The sequence below is a fragment of the Vulpes vulpes genome, chromosome 8, assembly GCF_048418805.1.
Source record: "Vulpes vulpes isolate BD-2025 chromosome 8, VulVul3, whole genome shotgun sequence".
NCBI classification, from domain to species: domain Eukaryota; kingdom Metazoa; phylum Chordata; class Mammalia; order Carnivora; family Canidae; genus Vulpes; species Vulpes vulpes.
In genome coordinates, this window is record NC_132787.1 from 80,851,231 (window position 1) to 80,874,594 (window position 23,364).

At 38.3% G+C, this 23,364-nt stretch overlaps 3 protein-coding genes across 6 annotated transcripts in view; 1 reads left to right on the forward strand and 2 right to left on the reverse strand.

Moving 5' to 3' along the window:
• Positions 1-11,917, reverse strand: part of ARHGEF33 (Rho guanine nucleotide exchange factor 33) — a 74,745-nt gene extending 62,828 nt beyond the window's left edge. Inside the window, exons 1-2 of the mRNA XM_026018953.2 lie at positions 11,881-11,917; positions 6,472-6,541 (exon numbers count right to left, since the gene is read on the reverse strand). The gene's annotated coding sequence lies outside the window, so the exon portion shown is untranslated. The remainder of the gene's footprint in view (positions 1-6,471; positions 6,542-11,880) is intronic.
• A 2,674-nt stretch (positions 11,918-14,591) lies between these two features.
• On the reverse strand, positions 14,592-22,207 carry MORN2 (MORN repeat containing 2). The gene is made up of 6 exons (XM_072718829.1): positions 21,761-22,207; positions 21,578-21,707; positions 18,854-18,904; positions 18,189-18,295; positions 17,207-17,343; positions 14,592-14,823 (listed from the first exon to the last, which is right to left on the reverse strand). Exons 1-6 carry the CDS (start codon positions 22,205-22,207, stop codon positions 14,721-14,723), a joined length of 975 nt encoding a protein of 324 aa, XP_072574930.1. The 3' UTR covers positions 14,592-14,720.
• Positions 21,628-23,364, forward strand: part of DHX57 (DExH-box helicase 57) — a 56,337-nt gene continuing 54,600 nt past the window's right edge. The window contains exon 1 of one of the 4 annotated variants that reach the window (XM_026018920.2): positions 21,628-21,805. The gene's annotated coding sequence lies outside the window, so the exon portion shown is untranslated. Of the gene's footprint in view, positions 22,544-23,364 lie in introns of all 4 variants that reach the window. The other 3 variants (XM_026018919.2, XM_072767259.1, XM_072767258.1) reach the window with 3 other exon arrangements.

Consider the following 23,364-nt stretch of genomic DNA (forward strand, 5'->3'; position numbering starts at 1 on the left):
TGGAAGCAAAATGAATCCTTTTCATTTTTAGCCCATTTTGGAATGCACCTTGACAAATTCACTACCTGGGGTTTGCCCGCTTCTTTTCTTTTCTTTTCTTTTCTTTTCTTTTCTTTTCTTTTCTTTTCTTTTCTTTTCTTTTCTTTTCATAACCACAGAACCTGCCTTCAGCCTGCAGTGTCTGCCATTCATCTGCTTGGAGACCTGTGCTTCTGGCCTGCTCCAAAACAAATCACATGATAGGCAGTTCGTGAATGAGCCAATGGAGGCAAGATGAATGAGGATGGAGAGAGACCCACCCCTTTGAAAAGAATATTTCCAATCTAGTCCTTGATTCTTTAACTCCTTCTCACACATTCTTTAGGTTGTGTCCTTCCTCTGGGCTGTGGTTTGTGGAGCTAAAGAAGAAAATACTGAAAATCAGGATGCAAAATTCACATGCCAAACAAATCCCTGCTAGGTAAATTCCTGTAAATTCAATTATCAAAGCTTTTTGAATTTATTGTTAATTCATAATTAACATACTTATAGGCATAATTCCCATTGACAAAAGTGAAAGAAGCAAGTAGATGCAGTACATTTGAAAAGTTATTATTAAAGTGTTAAAATAGAATGTTTAGAATCCTAGAAGTGAGATAAGTTCATTTGTGAAAATCTTGGGATGTGAAGGACGTGACAGAGAAAAGCTAGGTTGAAACCCAGACTTTTATATACCTCTACCAGGGCCGATTTCATTCCCATCTCTTGAACTTCCAGGTCTTCTCAAATTTACAATATCCCATATTCATACATCAAGTATAAAAAAGTTCCAAGACTTTTGGTTGCTGCTTAAATATCACTTTATTAGAAAGGTCTTTCCTGACCACATGTGTAAGAGCAGGACCCAACTTCCATTGTCCACCTGCCTTTCACTGCTTTGTTTTTATCTGTAGCACTAACCAGTAAATGACAATACTATCTATTTATTTGTTCACTGGCCATCTTGGCCCGCCACCTCCACTTCACCAGGGCATGGGCATTTTTATTGACTCTACATTTTCTGAGGCACAGAAAGATCTAGCACAGAATAGGTTCAAATAAATAGGTGTTGAATAAATGAATGAACCAATATCATAGTTTGGAGAGACCAAGCCAAACCAAACCGGAATTACTTGCAATCTTTAAACTAAAGATGAAGCATATAGTGGTGAAGAAAATCAGAACTGAAGGATTACATAGAGATCAGCCAGCCAAACCCTGTTGCTTCACGAATAAAGAAAATGAGGTCAAGAGGTTGAGTGACTTGACTTAAGTCTTAAGCTCCTGTTTGAATGGAAATAATAAAATGGCTCACTCAGAAACCCTGGTTACCATTGCAGGAGCCAGAATCTGGAAGTTGCATTTTCAGCTGCAGCCTTAGCCCAGCTATGTGACAGGGGAGCCCCCACCAATCAACTGCTTGACACTCTCAGGCCTAAAAATGGATTTAGAGCTGGATTAAGGAGCTATGCATGCACCAATGTGTCAGAGGCACTACAAGAGCCCTGGAAATGGGAGTGGGAGAAAACTGTATTTGTTAGGACTTCTCTCAAGGAAAGCATCTTGTGTGATTAAAATAAATGCTTCGATAAACATGGTGAGGCTATGCGGGTGGGTGGGTGTGTTTGGAGTGGGGGTGATGGGCCATCCTGGGTGCAATCTTTCTTTCTTTCTTTCTTTCTTTCTTTCTTTCTTTCTTTCTTTCTTTCTTTCTTTCTTTCTTTCTTTCTTTCAAAATAGGCTACACACCCAGCATGGGGCTTGAACTCACAACTTGAGATTAAGAGTCACATGTTATACCAACTGAGCCAGCTGGGCACTCCCTAGGTACAGTCTTGAGTGGCAATAAAAAGCCTACTAAGAAAGGTGAGTCCAGTTTCCTTGTAAAATGTTTGTTCAGCTGAGTGATGTAGTGTGAGGCTGGAGCCAAACTGCCTTGACCCTGGATGGGAGGCCAAATATTGCCCCTGAGGGGCCTCTTTCACTCTTCCTCCATGAGGGGATCAGCCTGTTGTTTATTCAAATATTAAATATTGAAAGAAAATCTGTTTGAATGAGTGTCAGAGTTTTAGCCTGCTTCAGGTCTCTCGACCCTTAATTTTATATTTCAGGAGCCCCTTCTCACTAACTGATTGGCAAATCACAATCACATCACATCCTCTCAGGCACTTTTCTCTGGAACCTCGGTGAGGCTGCCAGGGTAAGGCTCCCCATATGTACCTGGGCTAGCTAGAAAAATTGGCTGATATGATATTGCTACTTATAACAGCTAAGCTGGAACTAGTTGAAATTACTTGATTGGTTTCTCTATTTCATAGCATTTCAAATAAAACTTTATAGTAGTTAGTATACATGACATGTGTAGATTATCACAGTTCACGCATTTCATCAAACACTTGCCTCTGTACTTTTGTTCCTCCTGTTCTCTATGCCTCAAGCATTTTTCCTTTCCTAAAGATGTATTTCTCATCCTTCAAGGTTCAATTCAAGCACCTCCTTCTCTACGAAGCCAGCTCTGATCCTCTAAATCATCTTTAGTCAACCCTTCTTCTACTACATTCTCATACCATACTATTAGTATCTCTCCCTACTGGGAATTATTAGCTATAGTTAATAATATAATTAATTACCTCTGGAACTTCCTCCTTCAATCCAATAGCAAGTTATTTCTCCTTTCTTGGAATATCTGTAGAATTCAATTGGAATCGGGGACCCCTGGGTGGCTCAGTGGTTTAGCTGAGCAATATTTAATATTTTTCCCATGCAAAACTGTCAGCTCTACTAGAGCAGGGACCATTTCTTATTCATAGCCATAGTGCCTGGTGGGCATCTGGTTCTTACCAAACTAGAGTGCTGGACTCTAAGCCTCAGGATAAATATAGATCATCTCCTTATATGGCAATTTTACTTAGTAATAAGCAACTTAAAATTATTACATATTCTTAAATGCTGAGATATTTTATAGAGAGGCGTGCAAAATTAGGCTTTTAAAGGTAAATATATTTATATTATTTGTTCACATTCCTCTGAGGTAGTTTGAGAACTTTTTGTGATGAGCATTCAACACAAGTTTGAGTTGAATTTAATTCAGTTCCAGAGTATGTGGATGATTAATGATTTTTTATTCCCTAAAGCAGACAACAATAGGGAGAGTTTGGTAAAAGGGTACAAACTCTTCAGTTATAAGATGAATAAGGTCTGACGGTGTAATGTATAACCTAGTGACTAAAGTTAATAATACTGTATAATTGAAAATTTCTAAGAGAGTAGAACTTAATGTTCTCACCAAAAAAAAAAAAAAAAGGTAAATATGTGAGGTGATGGATGTTTTAATTAATTCGATGGGGGAAATCTTTTCATAGCATACACATATAACAAATCAGCTGGTTAAAAACATTACGATTTTATTTGTCAATTATTCCTCAGTAAACCTGAGGAAAAAAGAAAAGAAAATGACACAGAACTTTATTCATTCATAGTAATAGCAAGGAGATGCTTTTTTTTGCTCCAAATCAATAACCTCAAAAAGGCAAGCTGGAAAAATCAATGCTATTTCACCTAAAATTATATTAAATATTGTTTTAACAAAAGTTCACTATTTAAACATGGGAACTGAGAAATCTTTTGGAGCAACTACCCTTTGGCAAAGACCAAATGCTTCTTTGTATTTAAACAAATTTTTATGATATCTCGTACACACAAAACTGCGTATTCAATATATGGATAAGTCTTCAAAGCTCCTACAGCATCTGATATGTAAAGTTTTTAATGAATAATAAATATTTATCAAGTAAATATCCTTGGGACATTATGGTCTTGCCTCAATTATAAGCTACTGTCAAGTAGTAGGAGGTGAGACTAAAATTGGATTTTTAGGTATATTAGGTTAAATAGACTCAAAAAGAAATGAACCAGATATGGCATTGTTTGTAAGCCTTGCTCTAAATTGCATTACTTTGAAACCTTAATTAGGAAAATAATTATGAAAGGAATACATATATTCAGTGTAGAAATATTAAGAAACTGACCAATTTTACTGTCTTTCTCTTCTCTACTCTTTGAAGATGGAAGAGTTGATGGAAAAACAAACCATCCATCAGGAGTCACTGGAGGACAGCAGAAGGCATGGGGATGTGAATGATACTCCCTGAGTGATCCACACTAGTTTGTGTGTGGGACTCACTGCAGTGAGAGGACAGAACTGCTTTCCAAATTTTGAGTTTTATCTTGCACACACAGTCTCCAAGCTTTAGTCTCCCAGTCTCCTTTGCAAAAGGAATGACCTTCCAATGATTTCCATCCAATTTTTAGCAATATATCTTTCTAATAGCTTATTGTTTAATCACTGATCTTCCAATAAGTCTGAATCAAGTGGTCTTATCTCCTTTTTCTATTTTATCCTATCATCTAAATTATTATTCCCATGATCATTTATTCAGTCATACATTAATTATAGACTTCTTACTCACCTATGAAAATCAGAATCAGAATCCTTCAGTGACTCCTAAAGTTCAAATGTCCTAACACAGCAGACCTCTACCTTCATGGTCTGCCTCCCCCCAGCTCTCCAAGTCATCTTTAGTCACTCTTGTATACACACTATCCAAATACAGTCTTGTGTTTGGTTCCCTGTCTTTTCTAGCCTCTAGGCTTTATAGAGTTGTTCCTCAATGGATCTCCTTCCCTTACACTGGGCGAATTGTCACACTCCTTGTGTCCTCCAAGACTCTGCGCAAGTATCATTCTTCCTTGTCTTTCTTGACATGTCTTGCTTAAGGTAAGCCCTTGCTTTTTTGTGTGGCAATAGTGTCTTGTCCATATGTCTATTTTAGTATTTATGTTAAATTATTGATTTAAGAATCTTACTTCTACAAGAGGCAGGGATCCATATTACTTTCAGGGTGTTCATGAATTCCCTGAGTTACAGGTAAAATTTTATGTTGTAGGTTCAGAGCTCACATCAGACTCACAACAGAGTCCCTATTTACCCTCTCAAAACCAAACTGAGAACTGCTACACTAGATTATGAGTCCCTATGAAACAGAAAGTGAGTTCTATACTTTAATTTCTATAGTTAGAGGCCTAATGTTAGCTGAATGAACATTTGTCATTTTTTAGACTAGATATTTATATTAGTAAATATATACTAAATTCAATCTCATCTATTCATTGATGTTTTTTAAGTAGATGGGAAGTGTGATACAGTAAAAAGTACATTTTCTTTTGACATTGGTCAAAAGGAAAGATATGGAAGCATTTATGCCAAACTACTACTAACAGTGATTATTCTTGGAAAGAGGGATGGGGTAGGGGTGGGATGGACTTTCAAATTTTACTTATACTCTTGTGTCTTTTTTTTTAAGATTTATTTTTTTATTTGAGAGAGTATGCATGTGCACAAGTTGGGGAAGGTACAGAGGTGGAGGGAGAGAGAGAATCCTCAAGCAGACTCCTTGCTGAGCATGAAGCCCAACCCAAGGCTCGATTCCAGGACCCTAAGATTGTGATTGAGCCAAAATCAAGAATTGGCCACTTAACTGACTAAGCCACCCTGGCACTTCTATGCTCTTCTGCCTTGATCAAGTTTGTTTGTTTTACAATGTGTGCTTTTTAGTTTTGAAACTTTAAAATAATGTTTTAAACCATAGGACTTTCTTCGTAAGTTCATGAGATATCTGGCTTCAAATTGCAGACCTGCTACTTATTTAGTTTTGTGTCGTGGGAATGTTACTTACCCTTCATAAGCCTACATCTCCTCATCTGTAAAATGAGGATAATACTTACCTATCCCACATAGTTATCATGCCACAAAGCCTAACATGAAGTAGGGACTCAGTAAATATTAGTTGAATGCAAATTTTATTGTCCTTAAGGTTTTGTTGTGTTTGCAATCTCCACAGACATTCAAAATAAAACTCAGTGAAAATATAGTTCATTATTATCTCAATACTGTAAGCATTCATACATTCAGTAAAAGTCTGATGTAACATGGCTAGTTTATAAGGTGGCTTAGCTCTGACTGCTAATGAAGAAGGAATCTCATGATATATTTACCTGTTTTTAAATAAAGAAGAGTTGGGGTGTATGAGTGACTCAGTTAGTTAAGCCTCTATCTTCTGCTTAGGTCATGATCCCAGGGACCTGAGATCAAGCTCCCTACCCCCTCAGGTTCCCTGCTTAGCGGGGAATCTGCTTCTCCCTCTTCTTCTGCCCTTCCCTCTTGTTCCTGCTTTCTTACACTCTCTCTCTTTCTCTCAAATAAATAAATAAAATCTTTTAAAAAATAAAAACAAATAAACAAAGGAGAATTACAAGATTCTTAAGCAATGCATAAATGTTTAAATTTATAAATGAAGTACAAGTACTAGTTTAAACTAAGTACACTGGTTTAAACTAAGCTCTCAGCTTATCTGTGTCGTTACTAGAAATAAGCTCTAAGCAATTTTCACTCACCTCGTGGCCTGTCTCCACCAGTAGACATCACATCATGTTTTGTAGAGTCTTTCTGATTTTTCTAGAGGTTCTACAAGAAACAAAAGGCCATTGATAAGGATAGGTATCTTGTAATTTATACCATCCTTTGTTTTAATAATTTTATAATGAAAGATTTTTATTGTACATTCAAAAGATTGCTGCTAGAAATTTCTAATCATTCAACAATATATAAAGTAAAAATTAAAGTTCTTGTTTCTTTTAGCCCTTTCCTTTTAAGTTACCTGGTATTCAGTAGACACACAGGCTTGGTATTTCTATCTTTGGGTGACTAATAAAAACAAATTCCTATGTATTTAAAATCAGCTGGAGTACTTCAACATTCAAAGCAATTCATCAGACCCTAAAATGATGAAAGCCACAAATCAAGAGATTTTCCTAAATATCTCACATTAAATGAAGTCACGTACTTCAAGTGACAAGTGAAACAGGTTTGTAATAGGTTTTTCTGTAGGGGCTGATTGAGGTGATCTACAGTCAAAATTAAGTAGAAATCCATTTGGAAAATACTCTATGAGTATATGGTGGGTTTTTTGGGTTGTGGGGTTTAAGTTTGTTTTTGAGTAATATAACAGGTTCAACCCAGCTACTTGTTTTATTTATTTTTCATTATTTCATTATCTGAAGCTTCTTCTTTGGCAGTTTGGCCAAGTCACAGAATCTTTCTGGGCATCCGTTTCTTGATCTGCATAAGTGGCATCATAGTAAGAATGTAAGTGTGAGAATTAAGGGAGATCAAGGCTGGAATGTGATTCTGGCTGGAATGTGGGCAGTAGCGGCACTGAAGGCTTACTAAGTCTCCTTTGCCATTTTGTCAAGGTCCACTCCTTTATCCTAAGAGAATCTTCTTTAGTAACCCAGTTTAAAAACTATGTTCCCCCTTCTCCTTCACAGCTAGGTATAACCACAAGAATAGATTCAACCCCTGAGGTAGAAGTAGAAATAATGTGAGTGATCTGTGGGAAGTCTCAAAAGACACAACATTTTTTTATTCCTATTCTTCCTTCCTACTGGCTGAACACAAATGAGATAGGTGGAGTCTGAACAACTTTCTTGAACCAAGAGGGATACACTAAGGATGGCAGGAGAGCAGGATGGAAGGAACCAGAGGCCTTCAGACAAGAACCCACTCTAACAGCTCTGGACTGCTAACCTGTGGACTTTTTTTTTTTAATAGGCTCTGTGCCCAATGTGGGACTTGAACTCATATCCCTGAGATCAAGAGTCACATGCTCTACTGACTGAACCAACCAGGCAGCCCTAGGCTTTTCTTTTTTTTAATATAAGAGAGAAATAAATTTCTAGCTTGTTTAAGCCACTGTTGTTTTGCTTTTCCATCTTATGCAGATGAACCCAAACTTACTGATATGTTGGCCTTTTAGGGAAATGTCTAAAACCAAGAAGCATTTTTAATTCTTAAAAGTCTTCTCTCCCTTAAGCATGTGTGTCCCTTTTATTGAATAACAAATTCTCCACTCTTCAGAAGCCTCAGGAGCATCACTTCAATCCTTGTTTTTACCTTTCCTCCTTGCAACAATTATATTGTGGAATTATACACTCATTTGAGCTCTCCAAATAGGAACTTGAAAGATGGGGCCATTCCACTGGGGAAGAAAGAAGGAAGTTTGGCTAAAATTCAGTTTTTAGCTTTTTTTGTGGATTAAAGAAAAACAGTTCATTTCAACTGAGCACATACCATGTAAAAAGCACTGTGCCAGGTATTAGGAGAAATATGAAGATGACATTATTCCTCCTTCAGGAAGACACACGAGTAACCTGTAGCCCATAATGGATTATAAAACATGCAATCAGAAAAATATAAAGTGCCTAAAACTTTCAGAGGAAAAAAGATGAGTTCTAGTTCTGAGGATTACAGAAAATTTCACAAAGAAGATAGGATCTGTGGGTCACCTGGCTGGCTCAGTTGGTTAAGCGTCTGACTTCGGCTCAGGTCATGATCTCTGAATCCTGGGATAGAGCCCCGAATAGGTGGGCTCCATGTTCAGCAGGGAGTCTACTTCTCCCCCTGCCCTTTCCTCCACTCATGCTCTCTCTCTCTCTCAAGTAAATAAATCTTAAAAGCAAAGATAGGATTTGGACTGGGATTTGCACAACATGTAGAAATGGTAAAAAGGATCAGCAAAGGAACAGAGTAGAAAGTCACAAGACACAGGTGGACTTAGGGATTTTAGGGAGCATGAAAGGTAGAGCAGGAGGAAAAGCTAGACTGGGAGACTGGGGAAAGATACGGGGCCGTGGTACCTGCTTGGGGGCCTGCTTTGCAGTAGAGAGAACAAGGAGTCCCTGAAAGTTTTAAACACGGGAGTAGCCAGATGCCATGTCTTCAGTAAGGAGATGCTTCTCACAGGATGCCCTACAAAGGGAACACCAGCTACAGGGAGGCCAGAGAGCAGGCCCTGTAAGCAATCCAAGAGGTGATGATGATCTGAATGAGGGAAGCAACTATTAGAAAGGACAAGAAGACACAGATAGAAGCAACATTTCAGAGGTTATTGCATGAGCTCAATGTGTACTTTGCCCAGGAAAAAGATGTGGATTGTAATTCTCAGATTCAGAAAGTGAAGATTATAGCCATTAAGGAGTTTTTAAAATTGCACTTATTTGAACTGGGAGACTAAAGGGAGGTTGAATATGCTATAATAATGAACTTACTGGTTCTACAATTTTAGCGGAACCTTAACATTTATTATCCTCAGATGTCAACTGGGAGTCCACAGTAGATGGGGAAAGAGTATTGGAAAGTATCTCAGGGGGCTCCTGGGTGGTACAGTGGGTTAACAGCGGACTCTTGGTTTCCACTCAGGTTGTGATCTCAAGGTGGTGAGATCCAGTCCCATATGGAGATCCACAGACAGCGTGGAGTCCGCTTGAGATTCTCTCTCCCTCTGCCCCTCCCGCTTGTGGTCTCTCTCTCTCCCTAAAATAAATAAATCTAAAAAAAAAAAAAAAAAAAGAAAGAAAGAAAGAAAAGAAAAGAAAAAGCTTTGGCCCAGGGCGCGATCCTGGAGACCTGGGATCGAATCCCACATCGGGCTCCCGGTGCATGGAGCCTGCTTCTCCCTCTGCCTATGTCTCTGCCTCTCTCTCTCTCTCTCTCTCTGTGACTATCATAAATAAATAAAAATTAAAAAAAAAAGAAAGAAAAAGGAAAAGTATCTTAGCAAAGATATGCATTCATCCCTTCTTTCCCATTGTTCATCCTCTACCCGAGTATGATGATAAATAGCAGGTATCAACATTAACCTTCCACTTGTCCACAATTATCCCTTTCTCTCTACCCACCCCACCCAGCATCATACTCCATAAGGAATCCAGTGAAAATTTGAGAGAAGGAGGATTGTTAGAATTTTCTATTATTTGCCTCTTCATTGTTCACTAAAACTATGCCAGCATAGCCTGAGGAAAAATGGAAAGAGCTGGCACAGACCCATTTAAGAGCATTGTATTCTCAAATAGCTCTGAGATAAGTAATCCCTGTCCAAAAAAATCCTAAACAGCTGCTTCCTCATTCCCAGGGGATAAATTGTAAAGACTTCCTCAAATGAAAAAATGTGAGCATCTGATCAGCTGCCACTTTTTTTTATTTTTCTATTTTAGGAAGACTTAAATGGGTGTCAATACCTACCAAACTCTCTTCTCTCAGTCAGGGCAGGATTAGGTAACAAAATAATCAGAAGAGTATCCTCTGTAAAGTTTAGTGATTTATGGTTTAGTTCATCTTATTTAGGGCACTGAAAGCACCTTACAAATAAAATAATGAAAATTTTTTTCTTCCAGCATTCCCAAGATGATTTCTGGCATTCTTGAAAGCACAGTGATTAATCAAGTCATTGGGGACAAGCAGTAGTAATGTGATTGTCAAACTATGGATATTGATCAAACTGTGCTTCGTGTGTGTGTGTGTGTGTGTGTGTGTGTGTGTGTGTGTGTGTGTGTTGGGAGATGGTCAGTGGGAGAATCAGTACTTTCAACATCGTCCCTGAGAGAAGATTAGCAGAAATAATTAAATATTCTTACATTTTATAAAAATCCAAAAATAATGAGCAACTCATACTCCAGTCCTTACATTCAAAATCAGAAGATTCTGAATCTGGGGTCCATAGATGAAAATTCAGACCATCTGTAAATCACCTGCCATTGTTTGATTTTACAAATTTCTTTTTTCAGAGAGGAAGGAAGAAAGGAATACTTTTTGTGTGTCCATTGCTTGGAGTTTACTAGTTTACTGCTATGTTGATATTCATTCTTATATAGAGAGAAGAGAGGAGGGAAAGAGGGGGAATAAGGACAAATCATCAATTCTGTCCCAAATCAGATCAACCACATGAATGTGCGATCTGTACAAGGTGTTTATCTGTTAACTTTTATATTGTATTATATTAAAAGTTAACAATATTATGATCATCTTTCCTATCAAAAGCCTCTGAGGCTTCAAACTGATTTAGACTGCATTTTCAGAGTCCATGGTATCAATAAAAATGTAGATGTTAATTAAATTCAGAGAAACTGTTTAGAATAAACATGTGTCAAAAAATTTCCCTAGTATAAATTTCTGATCATTTATGTTAAATCCTTCAGAAGTGATTGCAATGAAATGGTTATGCCATTTCCAGCAATATGATTTTTTTATTGAAAGGCGCTATTTAAAAAGACAAAATGGTAATAAAAAGACGTAATTCTACATTTTTAGAATACTAGTTTCAGCATATAAAAGCCCATATAATTCCAATTCTAATTATAATGGAATGCTAGTCTTGCTTAAGTAAAGAATAGAAAGCTTTCAAGTGAAGCCCAATTCTTCTTATCATGTTCCCAAACCCCACAAAGAGTTTAAAATTAAGTTTCACTGATGTCCCTGTGTAATTAATCAGCACACATTATTCGGTACATAGCAGAGTGAACTCTGATAGAATCCTCTGTCCCTTTTCTGTGTCACAAAAGACATTCCTAATCTTTTTTATCCTTTATTCTTAATCCCAAAGAGGCATATACATGTTGGGTTTATCAGTCTTGTAAATCGAGAATCCTGTCATCTTTAAGATTACTCTCAAAATGTAACTTTGCTTCAAATTAATACATAAATATCCCACACTCTTCAGTCCCCAAACACTTCATTAGTTGACAACTTGCAAAGGCAGATTATGGTATAATTTAAAAATTAAGCAAGAAAATAAATGAATGTTTTACAAATTGTTGTAACTTTTAAATAGTTACTTCTTTTAAATGGCTACCTTAAATCAATGTCAGCGTGGCTTGAAGCTGAATTAGTAAGGATATATGGGATTTCTTCCTTTATGAAAATATTTCCCCTCTCAACATCTTTCAAAGCTTATAAAAGCACACACTTACCCCATGTTGCTTGCTGTGGTTATATCATCCTCAGATCAAGGCTTATCTGGAGTCTAAATTAATTTAAAGGTTATTAAAAAAAAAAAAAAAGCAGGGGAGGTTTGACTTCCCCGGAAACGAGACTGTCATATGCTAACTAGGCTTTTAAATGAGGAAAACTAGTGTCTCTTCTAATTATATAAGCTTCAGGTCAAATTCTAGCATCAACTAATCAACTGAACTGCATTTACTTTCAAGGAGTAAAAGAAAGAAAACTGTTTAAATGAAATGACTTTGTTATCTTAGAAAACTGGAAATTTGAGCATTAAAAAGTTATTCCTCTATCAATAAAAAGTTAAAGATTTTAAAAGCAAAGTATTTATCTTGTTACCTTAAAAACTTTTAAAGGAAAATATTGGGAAAAATTAGGTTTGCAATAAAACAGATATTTTTCTATATTTTCCAGAAATTTTGAAATTGAATTATATGTCCTGGTCCCTGAAAACATCCCCCTCTTACTTTATCTTAATTTGTATAAATTCCAGTATAATAATAATATTTAATTGTAAAACATACCAATTAATGCTAAACAACAAATCCAAAAGTCTCTAATTTTAAAAATGTATCTTTGAACTGTTAAAAATGGGGTCTTTTGAAATTAAATACATAATATATGATTATGGAAAACTAACAAAAATATCATTTTTATTTATATTTTAAAGACATCTTAACCCAGATTTATAGTAGTACAAGAAATTTTTAAAAACTTAGCAATGATATATTGAGAAGTACAAATTTCCACAAGATTTTGAATGAAGAAATATGATATGGAAATCACTGCTTACAGCACTTTTTGTCATTTTCAGAAAAACAATTTCAGCAAACTCAGGTCTTTATTTTAATTTTTAATATGTAGCTGTCATGTACTCTTCTGGCCATTTTAAAACTGTGTTATCTAGAACGTGAAGAAGCTTCCTTGGCATAGAATACGTGAGGACACAAAAAATTGAAATATACTTTTTAAAAAATTGAAATATAATTCACATACCAAACATAACATTTGCCCTTTTATTGTGAATAATTCAGTGGTTTTAATATTCACAAAGGTTGTATAACCATCACCACTAATTCTAAAATATTTCCATCACCCCCCCAAAAAAAACCCCATGCCTCCCAGTTCCTTCCTCCCATGGCAACCACTGATCTACTTCCTGTCTCTATGGATTTGCCTATTCTGGGCGTTTCACATAAGGGCTGTAAATGTGTGGCCTTTTGCAATTGGCTTCTTTCACTTAGCATAATGTTTTCAAGGTTCATTCATGTTGTAGCATGTGTCAGTACTTCATTCCTTTTCATGGCTGAAAATAATCCTTTATATGGATATACCACATTTTTTTATACATTCAACAGTTGATGGATATTTGGGTTGTTTCCAATATTGAACTGTTATGAATAATGCTGCCATGAATATTCCTATACAGGTCAATTATTTGGGGAACATAGTTAGGAATTCCTGGGTCATATGGTAACTCTATGCCTAACTTTTTGAAAAACTTTTCCATAGCAGCTGTACCATCTTATATTCGCAGCAGAAATATTGGCAGTTTCCAATTTCTCCCTATCATTACCAATCTTTGTTATTGTATTTTTTAATATAGCCAGCTGAGTGATTGTGAAGTGCTATCTTACTATAGCACTATATTACTATATTACTTCTTTCCTAAAGAGTAATGATTTCATTTGCTTATTAGACATTTGCATATCTTCTTTGAAGACATGTCTATTCAAATCCTTTGGGAAGCCTGGGTGGCTCAGCGGTTTGGTGCCTGCCTTCAGACCAGGGCATGATGCTGGAGACTGGGAATCGAGTCCCATGTCAGGCTTCCTGTGTGGAGCCTGCTTCTCCCTCTGCCTGTGTCTTTGCCTCTCTCTCTGTGTGTCTCTTATGAATAAATAAATAAAATCTTTTAAAAAACCAACCAAACAAAAAACAAATCCTTTGCCCATTTTTAAATTGGGTTATATTTTTATTTTATTTATATATATTTACATATGAGTTCTTTATATACTCTGGAATCAAAACCTGCATCAGATAGAAGACTTTCTTCCCATTCTGTGGATTCTTTTCAATTCCTTGGTAGTTCCCTTTAACATAGAGATATGCTTTTTAAAGATGACAAAACTCAGGCACAGGATTGGAAATTGACTTTGCCAAGATTTAGATAGTTCTGCTGTGTTTATTAAAATGAATCACAGGGCAGCCCCGATGGCCCATAGGTTTGGCACCTCCTTTAGCCTGGGGTATGATCCTGGAGATCCGGGATTGAGTTCCATGTCTGCCTCCCTGCATCGAGCCTGCTTCTCCCTCTGCCTGTCTCTGTCTCTCTCTCTCTGTGTCTGTCATGAATAAATAAATAAAATCTTTAAAAAAAAAAAAAAAAAAAAAGAATCACATAATTTATTTTATTTTTTTAAAAAAAAGATTTGTTTATTTTAGAGAGAAAGAGAGAGTGTGCATGTAAGCAGGGGGAGAGCCAGAGGGATAGGGAGAATCTATCTTAAGGAGGCTCCACACCCAGTACAGAGCTTGACACAGGGCTTAATCTCATGACCCTGAGATTATGATCTGAGCCCAAATCAAGAATTGGATGTTCAACTGGCTGAGCCACCCAGCCATCCCCACATAATTTATTTTAAACTAATTATAAGATAATGAAAATAAAGTTCAAAAAGACATCGAATGATGGTTTTATTGGCAAAATTATGATACAGAGGTAGTGTATGAAGTTATTTCAGATGACTAAGTTTTCTTTATAACTAAAAACTTCAGTTACCACATTAAAACTTTAATGCAGAATATACTACATGTGGAGCTTTAGTTTCAGGCCTGGAGCAGCAGTGAAATGAAAGTTACCACACCATTCTAGTCCTTGGATATCAGTATATTGTCCTTCACCTTCCACCCTGCAATAGTAAAAAATAAATTTGTTCATTAGCCAAGAATTTACAGTCTAGGTATAAGATTGTCTAGCATATTATACTCTATGCCTGAAGAATTATATCTTCCCACTTTCAAACTTTGATTTAAAATTCAGCATCCAGGGATCCCTGGGTGGCTCAGCGGTTTACCGCCTGCCTTTGGCCCAGGGGGCGCGATCCTGGAGTCCCGGGATGGAGTCCCACGTTGGGCTCCCGGCACGGAGCCTGCTTTTGCCTCTTCCTGTGTCTCTGCCTCTCTCTCTCTCTCTATCATAAATAAGTATATAAATAAATAAATCTTAAAAAAAAAAAAAGAAAAAAAAAGAAAAAGAAATAAAATTCAGCATCCTCAGGCAAGCCGGGTGGCTCAGCGGTTTGGCGCCGCCACCTTCGGCCCAGGGCCTGATCCTGGAGACCCAGGGTCGAGTTCCACGTCGGCTCCCTTGCTCCCTTGCTCCCTTGCATGGAGCCTGCTTCTCCCGCTGCCTGTGTCTCTGCCTCTCTCTCTCTCTCTCTCTCTGATGAATAAATAAATAAAATCTTAAAAAAATAATAAAAAATAAATAAAATTCAGCATCCTAAAAATAAAATAAATAAAATAAAATAAAATAAAATAAAATAAAATAAATAAAATAAAATAAAATTCAGCATCCTGCTTTCATATCCTACCAAAACCATTACTATCCCAAACAAACCTTGTTATTATACAAATTTTGGTGTCCAAGATTTTTGGACCTCATACACTAAGTTTATACAAAACTTAAACAATCAGTTAAAAAATGAAAAATTCATATTAGTTCATTCATTTATTTGACAAATATTTATTGACTATCAACTATGTGTGAGGTGCTGTATTCTATGTGGGGGGTTTTCTTGGACTCTGGGAAGTAGTGAAAATGTACTTCACATATACAAATAGACTTTAATACCATGAGTTAGAATTTTTCCCTTCATTAACATCAGTGGAAAAAGTTTGTGTTATCAGCACAGACTTGGAATAAAAAAAGGTGAATATTTTTCTACCCTCCTCAAAATGCATTTATATCAACAACTTCATAACAATTAGTCTGCATTTTCAATTCTGGAAAAAATAAAGAGATATTTATAAATAAACATGAATCTCTGGATGACATGGCATAATATTCAGTGTGAAGATTAAGCTATAAAAGTGTGCTTTTGTTTCATTTCACTTTTATTTTTCCTTCAAGCATAAGTTCAGAAAGGTAACAATGGGTACATTTCTATAATCCGAAGACTAATTTTGCTTACATTTAAAAAATTATCTTAGTAAAAATACATACATATATCAGGTCAAAATCCAATAAACAGTTATAAATTATCTCCCAAGGCTTCTTTTTTAAAAGTTTATCAGGATGGGGTGCCTGAGTGGCTCAGCTGTTTAAGCATCCAACTCTTGGTTTCGACTCAGGTCATGGTCTCAAGGTTGTGAGATGGAGCCCTATATCAGGCTCCATGCTGGGTGTGGAGTCTGCTTAAGATTCTCTTGCTTCCTCTCCCTCTCCCCCATCTCCCTCGTTCCCTCTTAAAAAAAAAAAAAAAAGATTACTTAATTGAGATTACTTAAATAAATAAAACTTTAAAAAAAAAGTTTATCTGGATATTTTAAGTGAAAGTAATTTTTGGCCTAAATTTTCTCAATAATTCTGACTATTTCCCATTTTCAAGTTGACTTCAAAAGGTTCTATAGTAGGGATCCCTGGGTGGCGCAGCGGTTTGGCGCCTGCCTTTGGCCCAGGGCACGATCCTGGAGACCCGGGATCGAATCCCACATCAGGCTCCCGGTGCATGGAGCCTGCTTCTCCCTCCGCCTGTGTCTCTGCCTCTCTCTCTCTCTCTGTGACTATCATAAATAAATAAAAAATTAAAAAAAAAAAAAGGTTCTATAGTAATACGAAAGGTAAGAGGAAATAAATGAAAAGTCAAGAATATTTTCTTTTGGAGGCTCATGATGGTCTTAGCCTCTCATGACATTTTCCCCCTCAAATAACCCAACAATTCTTTTTTTTTTTTTAATAGAGAGAGAGGGAGAGGGGCAGAGTGAGGGGCAGAGAGAGAGAGACAGAGAGAATTTTAAGCAGCTTCCACGCCCAGCTTAGAGGTCAATGCAGGGCTCGATCTCACAACTCAGATCATGACCTGACCTGAAATCAAGAGTCAGACACTTAACCCACCGAGCCACCCAGGTGCCTCTAATCCAGTAATTCTTAATAAATATATTATAAATATATTTTAATGAAATATATTACAAAAGAATATTTAGCATTTTAGTATTAACTAAATATAATATTTAAGCAAATATGCCTGGAAAGAATCTTTTATAACCACGATGACTTTATTTTAAGCCTACCTATTTTCATTGAAGTTTCCAGTATACTTTGCCCCAGTTGGAAATGTATATGTCCCCAGTCCATGAAACATATTGTCCTTAAAGTGTCCTTCATACACTGCTCCCGAAAAATGCTCAAGTCTTCCAAAACCATTCATCTGTTTATAACAAAGGAAATGATCTCAGTAACTAACATTCAGTTACCTAGAATACTTCAAAAATGTACATAAATAGGTCTATCATCCACTTAGTTATTATTTAATCTATCATTGTATCACCCTTTATTTCCACAAAAATAAAATAAGACATTTACCATTTATCATTGTCCTTCAAATGCATCTCTCTCTGAAGCCCACCAAGTCAAATGTTCCTGATCTGGAGCATCTGAATATCTAGGGGGTCCATGATGATGATAATAGAGTCCTCAAGATATTGTGAATATGTCAAAGATCTTAAAGGACAACCAGTTTAATTAGCCCAGGAAACAGTACAAATTAGTTATGAGCAACAAAAACTTGTATTCAGGCAGACCCGGGTATATATTTGGTTTCATTACTCCCTGGGCAAGAAACCTGAGCCTGATTTCCCTCATTTGTAAAATAGCATTAATTTTTACCTATGTCATGAGGTTGCTATGAGGATTAGATGAGTAAATTATGTAATGAGTTTAACTACTAAGTGAATAGGAGATGAGAAAGATAATAATAAAGATGACAGGGATCCTCTATGGCTTGCTCAGAGGAGCATGAGACTCTTGATCTCAGGGTGGTGGGTGGTGGGAGGTTGTGAGTTTAAGCCTCACATTGGGTGTAGAGATTACTTAAATAAATAAAACTTTAAAGATGATAAACCTTTTATGACTTTAGTATCACTCCTATGTCCATATCAGTTATTTTTATTGTATAGTCTACTCATATGTGTTTTTCATTAATGGTGAAATGCCAGGAATCATTTAAGCAATAGGTTTACTTATCCACTGTCAATATTACAATAACAACAATACCTTGTCATCTTTCCAGCTTCCTGTGTAGACAATCCCATTAGGAGTGGTATGAATACCTATTCCATTTCTCTCAAAGATTCCAGAAGATGTTCTTGTACAGTCACCATCTAAACAAGAGATAAATATATTATAACTCATTATGAATGGGAACCTTGTTTGACTAGGTGATAAAGTATGTTTAGGCCTAATCACAACTGCACCCCTATGGGTCTCTTTGGCTCTCTGGCACTGAAACTAATGTGACCAGAGATAAGGAGCTCTATGGACTTAAAAGGTCTTGAGGTTTGTTGTTGTTGTTTTAAATTTATGTATGTATGTAAGTAAACTCTACATCCTTCATGGGTCTTGAACTCATGACCCTGAGATCAAGAGTTGTATGCTCTTCTGACTGAGCAAGACAGGTGCCCCTTAGGCCCTGTAACCATTAAAACATACCAGCCAGGAAGACTGACAGATCCCATATATAGGTTTCAAGGCATACTGCCTAGACTTAACATTAGAGTTTAAATTTAAAATCTGTCCATCTATTAGTATTTCTGTGTCATTTTATTTAATGGAATTAATATCCCAATGTAGTTTTACAAAATTTACAGTCTCTTTTTCTTTTACTCTTAAGCTATTTAATTTAAATCGAGATAGAAAAAGTAATTGAAATATGTGCTTACCATACTTGTCTCCATTTGGAAATATGAAGTTTATCTTATACACTTCAGCAGCTGTTTTAAAAGAGTTAAGAAAAGTCACGTAAACTTAAATATTTTTATGTTAGAAGACTAAATGTGCTTTAAGGGCTAACCAAACTGACTCACTTCATATGATCATAAACATATCATGATTTTTTTAAAGAGTTTATTTATTTATTCATGAGAAACACGGAGAGAGAGAAGGAGAGAGAAAGAGGCAGAGACACAGGCAGAGGGAGAAGCTGACTCCATGCAGGGAGCCCGACGTGGGACTCGATCCTAGGTCTCCAGGATCAGGCCCTTAGCTGAATGCAGTGCTAAACCGCTGAGCCACCTGGGCTGCTCACGTATCATGATTACTTGGCATTTCCATCATCTAGTGTAGGGTCTTGAGGAAATTAATAATTTTGTCTAGATGATCTATTTTTATTTATTTATTATAATAGCTTTATTAATGTATAATTCACATACCATAAAACTTACCCTTTAAAAGTATACAATTTAATGTTTTTTAGCATATTCAGAGGTATGAAACTATCATCACAATCTAATTTTAGAATGTTAACAGTTAGTCTCCATTCCCCTAATTTCTACTCCCATCTCTTCTCTATCCCCAGCCCCACCTCAACTCCGCTCCAGCCCCTGGCAACCACTAATCTACTTTCTATCCCTATGGATTTGCCTATTTTGGCCGTTACATATAAATGGAGTCACACAGTATGTGGTCCTCTATGATTGGCTTCTTTTACTTAGCATGTTTTTAAGGTTCATCCATGTCATGTAGCAGTACTTCATCCCTTTTTACCAAATAACAGTCCACTGTACAGCAATAACAGTTTGTTTATCCATTTATCAATTGGTGGACAGTGGGGTTGTCTCCAGTTTGGACTGTTATGAAGAACTTTGCTATAGACATTCATGTATAAGTTTTTGTGTGGATATACGTTTCTATTTCTCTTGGGTAGCTTCTATGACCTGTTGATGCCCTCACAGAGGTAAAGTGGAGTGAGGAATTGGCACAAGGAGGGAATAGAAAATAAAGAAAGATAGTATATGATAGTGGGGAGAGGTAGGGGTGAGGCTGTCTAAACAGAATGAGATTGGAATGGAGACGAGATCAAAAGAAAGGACTGAGGGGAATCTATGCCTCAAAGCCCTGGGACATTTAGCAGACTAAATCATTAGAAGTTATTTTTTTCCAATAGCAAAGAACACATAAATATGGAGAAGATAAGTAAATTCTAACTTCTGGGACAATAGAGTCTACCAGAATGTTACTCAAAGTGTGGCTCCTGCATCAGAATTACCTAGGATGCTTGCAAGTTCCTATATTACTGAATCAGAATCTCTGCGGGTGGGGCAAGAGAACTAAATTTTTATTTAAAAATTAATTTAGGGGAGCCCCAATGGCTCAGCGGTTTAGCGCCGTGATGGGCCTGGGGCCTGATCCTGGAGACCTGGCATCGAGTCCCGCGACGGGCTCTCTGCATGGAGCCTACCTGCTTCTCTCTCTCTCTCTCTCTGTCTCTAATAAATAAATAAAATCTTTAAAAAAATTAAAAATATAAAAATATAAAAATTAATTTAGGTGCCAATTGAAAAAGACCGGAGGCTCATCCCCTTTGAGGAAACATAACACAATAGGTAGAAGACCTCAGAATACTGTAACATCCTCAGAGAGGAAGGGAGGGTATAGTATCCTTGAGACAGGTTATGAAAAAGAACCAATTAGCAATCTAGGAAATGAATAACATAATTGGTGTAATGACTGAATAGCATAATGGATACAACGGAAAAGTAAATTGGTGAACTGGGATACGAAGTTGCAATTTTTTCCCAGAAAAAAAGCACAAAGAAAAAGACAGGTATCACCGGAGCAAAGCCTTTCTTATCTCCCCTCACCCCAGACTCATCTAGGCATCTCCACACACTTAGAACCCTGTTAAAACAACGCTTTTGTGCTGGAATCCCCAATCACAATACCCAGCTCGCCCAGGTCAGAGATCAGGGCTTAGTCAAATCTTTCTTTTCTCACTCTAGTGTCCAGCTTAGTACTTAGTGGTAGGTGCTTAGTACTTGTTCATAGGAACTGAATGTCTAGTGAATGAATGGCACTTAGGAAGCAGGCATTAAGTGCTTACCAAGCAGTGCTTTATCATACAAAAAAAAAACCTGTGTTTTTTTTTTTTTAAGATTTTATTTATTTATTCATGAAAGACACAGAGAGAGAGGCAGAGACAGAAGCAGGCTCCATGCAGAGAGCCCGACGTGGGACTCGATCCCAGGTCTCCAGGATCACACCCTGGGCTGAAGGCAGCACTAAACTGCTGAGCCACCCAAGGAGTCCCAAAAAACCTGTTTTCAAATGCCCTTAAATTGCTCCACATTTGAAACTTTGTAATGTTAGAGCTAGGGAGAACCTAAGAGATGTGGAGACCATCTGGCACCACAGAGGAAACTGAAACCCAGAGATGATGGCACTTGACTAAGATTTTCACGCCGAATCAGAGGTAGAATCCAGGTGTTCTGATCCCCAGGCCAGGCGGGTTCTCCGTGTGCCCCACGCCATCCCCAGTGTAGACGATCAGGAAGTAAGTCACAGCCACACCGGAGCCACCAGGGGCCACGCGGTGGCGTCAGGTGAGCTCTACTTAGGGCAGCCCTGTGCCCTTCCGCGCTCGGGGCATTGGGAGGAGGGGCACTCACTCGACAGAGGTGTGCGGCAGAGATTTTCTTGACTCCGCGATTCCTCCTGGGCCGCCAGCTCTACCGCATTGAGGGAACCAAGTGCTAAGTGGGTGCGGAGCGCGCCCTGGTTGCCGGGGCGACGAGGCACCTCTCACCCGGAAGTGAATATGCGAGGGGCCGAAGCGGAGCCAATCAGAAGACAGCAGGTTGTGCTGCTGCAGGAGGGCCGCGGCGGAGCCGCTCCAGGTGAGGTCGCGGTGGGTGGCGAAGCCCTGGCGGGACCCCTCGCCTTTGGGCGCTGCCTCCGACCGCCGCCCCGGGAAGCAGGCTGCGAACCCACCGCGGCCTCCCGTTCCGCGGACCGGGGATGTGTGCCTGTGTGCGTGGTCGGCTCGCCGCCGTGGTTGTCGGTGTGCGGAGCCGTCCCCCGCCTCCCTCCCCGGGTGCTCGGGGTGGGAGGAGCGTCCGGCCGGGTGGGATGCAGGCAGGCCGCCCGGGGCCGGTGGGTCTGCACCAGCAGGATCCCGGGTTGTCCGCGTCCCGGCTGGAGGGGTAAAGAGTTGCATTGGAGAGGCTCGGGTTTCCTTTCTTGTCCCTTGTCATCTGGGTCTGAGTGTTTGCTGGAAGAAAGGTACCAGGTGTGGGCATCTGCGTGGAGCTGGCTCTATGGGGCCAGAGGTTTGCTGGGAAGGGAGTGGTGTGTGATCGGTTTTAAGTATCCCGTTTGGTGATTCTCCTGGGGGCCTGTTTTGGGTGTGAAACAAAGGATCCTCTTTGAGCCCAACTTAGGTCCCTGTGTCCACGGTGAAGAAAAAGTAGTTGGAATCTTCCCAGTCTAAATGGAATAAAATAGTAGATTTATCCGTGTAGATGATACAACCCAGTTCCCATTCCCTCGAGAACATCTGGAGTGAGTCGTATTGGATACAGCCAGCAAGTCTTCCTTCAACATTTTGAGAGCAGATCGCAGATCAGGTTGTGAAGGTGACTTTTTTTTTTTTTTTTTTTTTTGGATGGGTGTGAGACAGGTTGTTGATCGTTGTTAGCCAAGCTGGCTGGGGCTTGCTCTGGTTGGCTACCCACTCTTTAAAAGTCAGAGCACGGTAACTTCTTGCTTTTTTCCTAATGTATTTTACTTACACAAACTTACCTGGTCTGGGTGTTTTTTGAGCCGAAGTTCTGATCTTTCTGTCTGATTTGTATATCCTTTCCCCTTTTCTGAGTTCTAGAAATAATAAGTAATTATTGATGCACAACTTTACAGAATTCAGTTTGTCCTATTTTTTTGACCTCTTGTTATGCTTTTAATGACCCTACATTTTTGTGAGTACTTATATACATATAAACACCACTGTTTTTACAGAAGAATTTGAGGTAGTTGGGCTTCTTAGGATATTCTTATCTAAGAGATCTGGAGTCAGGAAACTTGCAATGAAGGGATTTACTTTTTTTTTTTAATTTAATCATGAGACAGAGAGAGAGAGAGAGAGAGAGGCAGAGACACAGGCAGAGAAGAAGCCGGCTCTTTACAGCAGGCTGGTCCCTGGGATCCTGCTGGTCCAGACTCACCGGCCCGGGTCAGCCTGCCTGGATCCCACCTGGCCTATGCAGGACTAGATCCCAGATCCCAGAATCACAACCTGAGCCAAAGGCAGCCGCCCAAACACAGCCACCCAGGTGTCACGGGATTTTAAATTTGGATGGGAAAAGTGTATTAATCATTTTTTATTTTCCATATTTTATTATATTTTGACACCTTAGGGGCCTGGCTGGCCAAGAAACTGCCCTTGCCAGGGATAGTTAAC

Coding starts and splice junctions, on each gene's coding strand:
- MORN2 (XM_072718829.1), bottom strand. CDS start 22,207: ATGCCCACACCTGGTACCTTTCTTCCAGCAAACACTCAGACCCAGATG. Junction 18,905..21,577: donor CTGCCGCACACCTCTGTCGA/GTGAGTGCCCCT, acceptor CTTTTAAAACAG/CTGCTGAAGTGTATAAGATA. Junction 17,344..18,188: donor GAAGCTGGAAAGATGACAAG/GTATTGTTGTTA, acceptor TGTTATAAACAG/ATGAATGGTTTTGGAAGACT.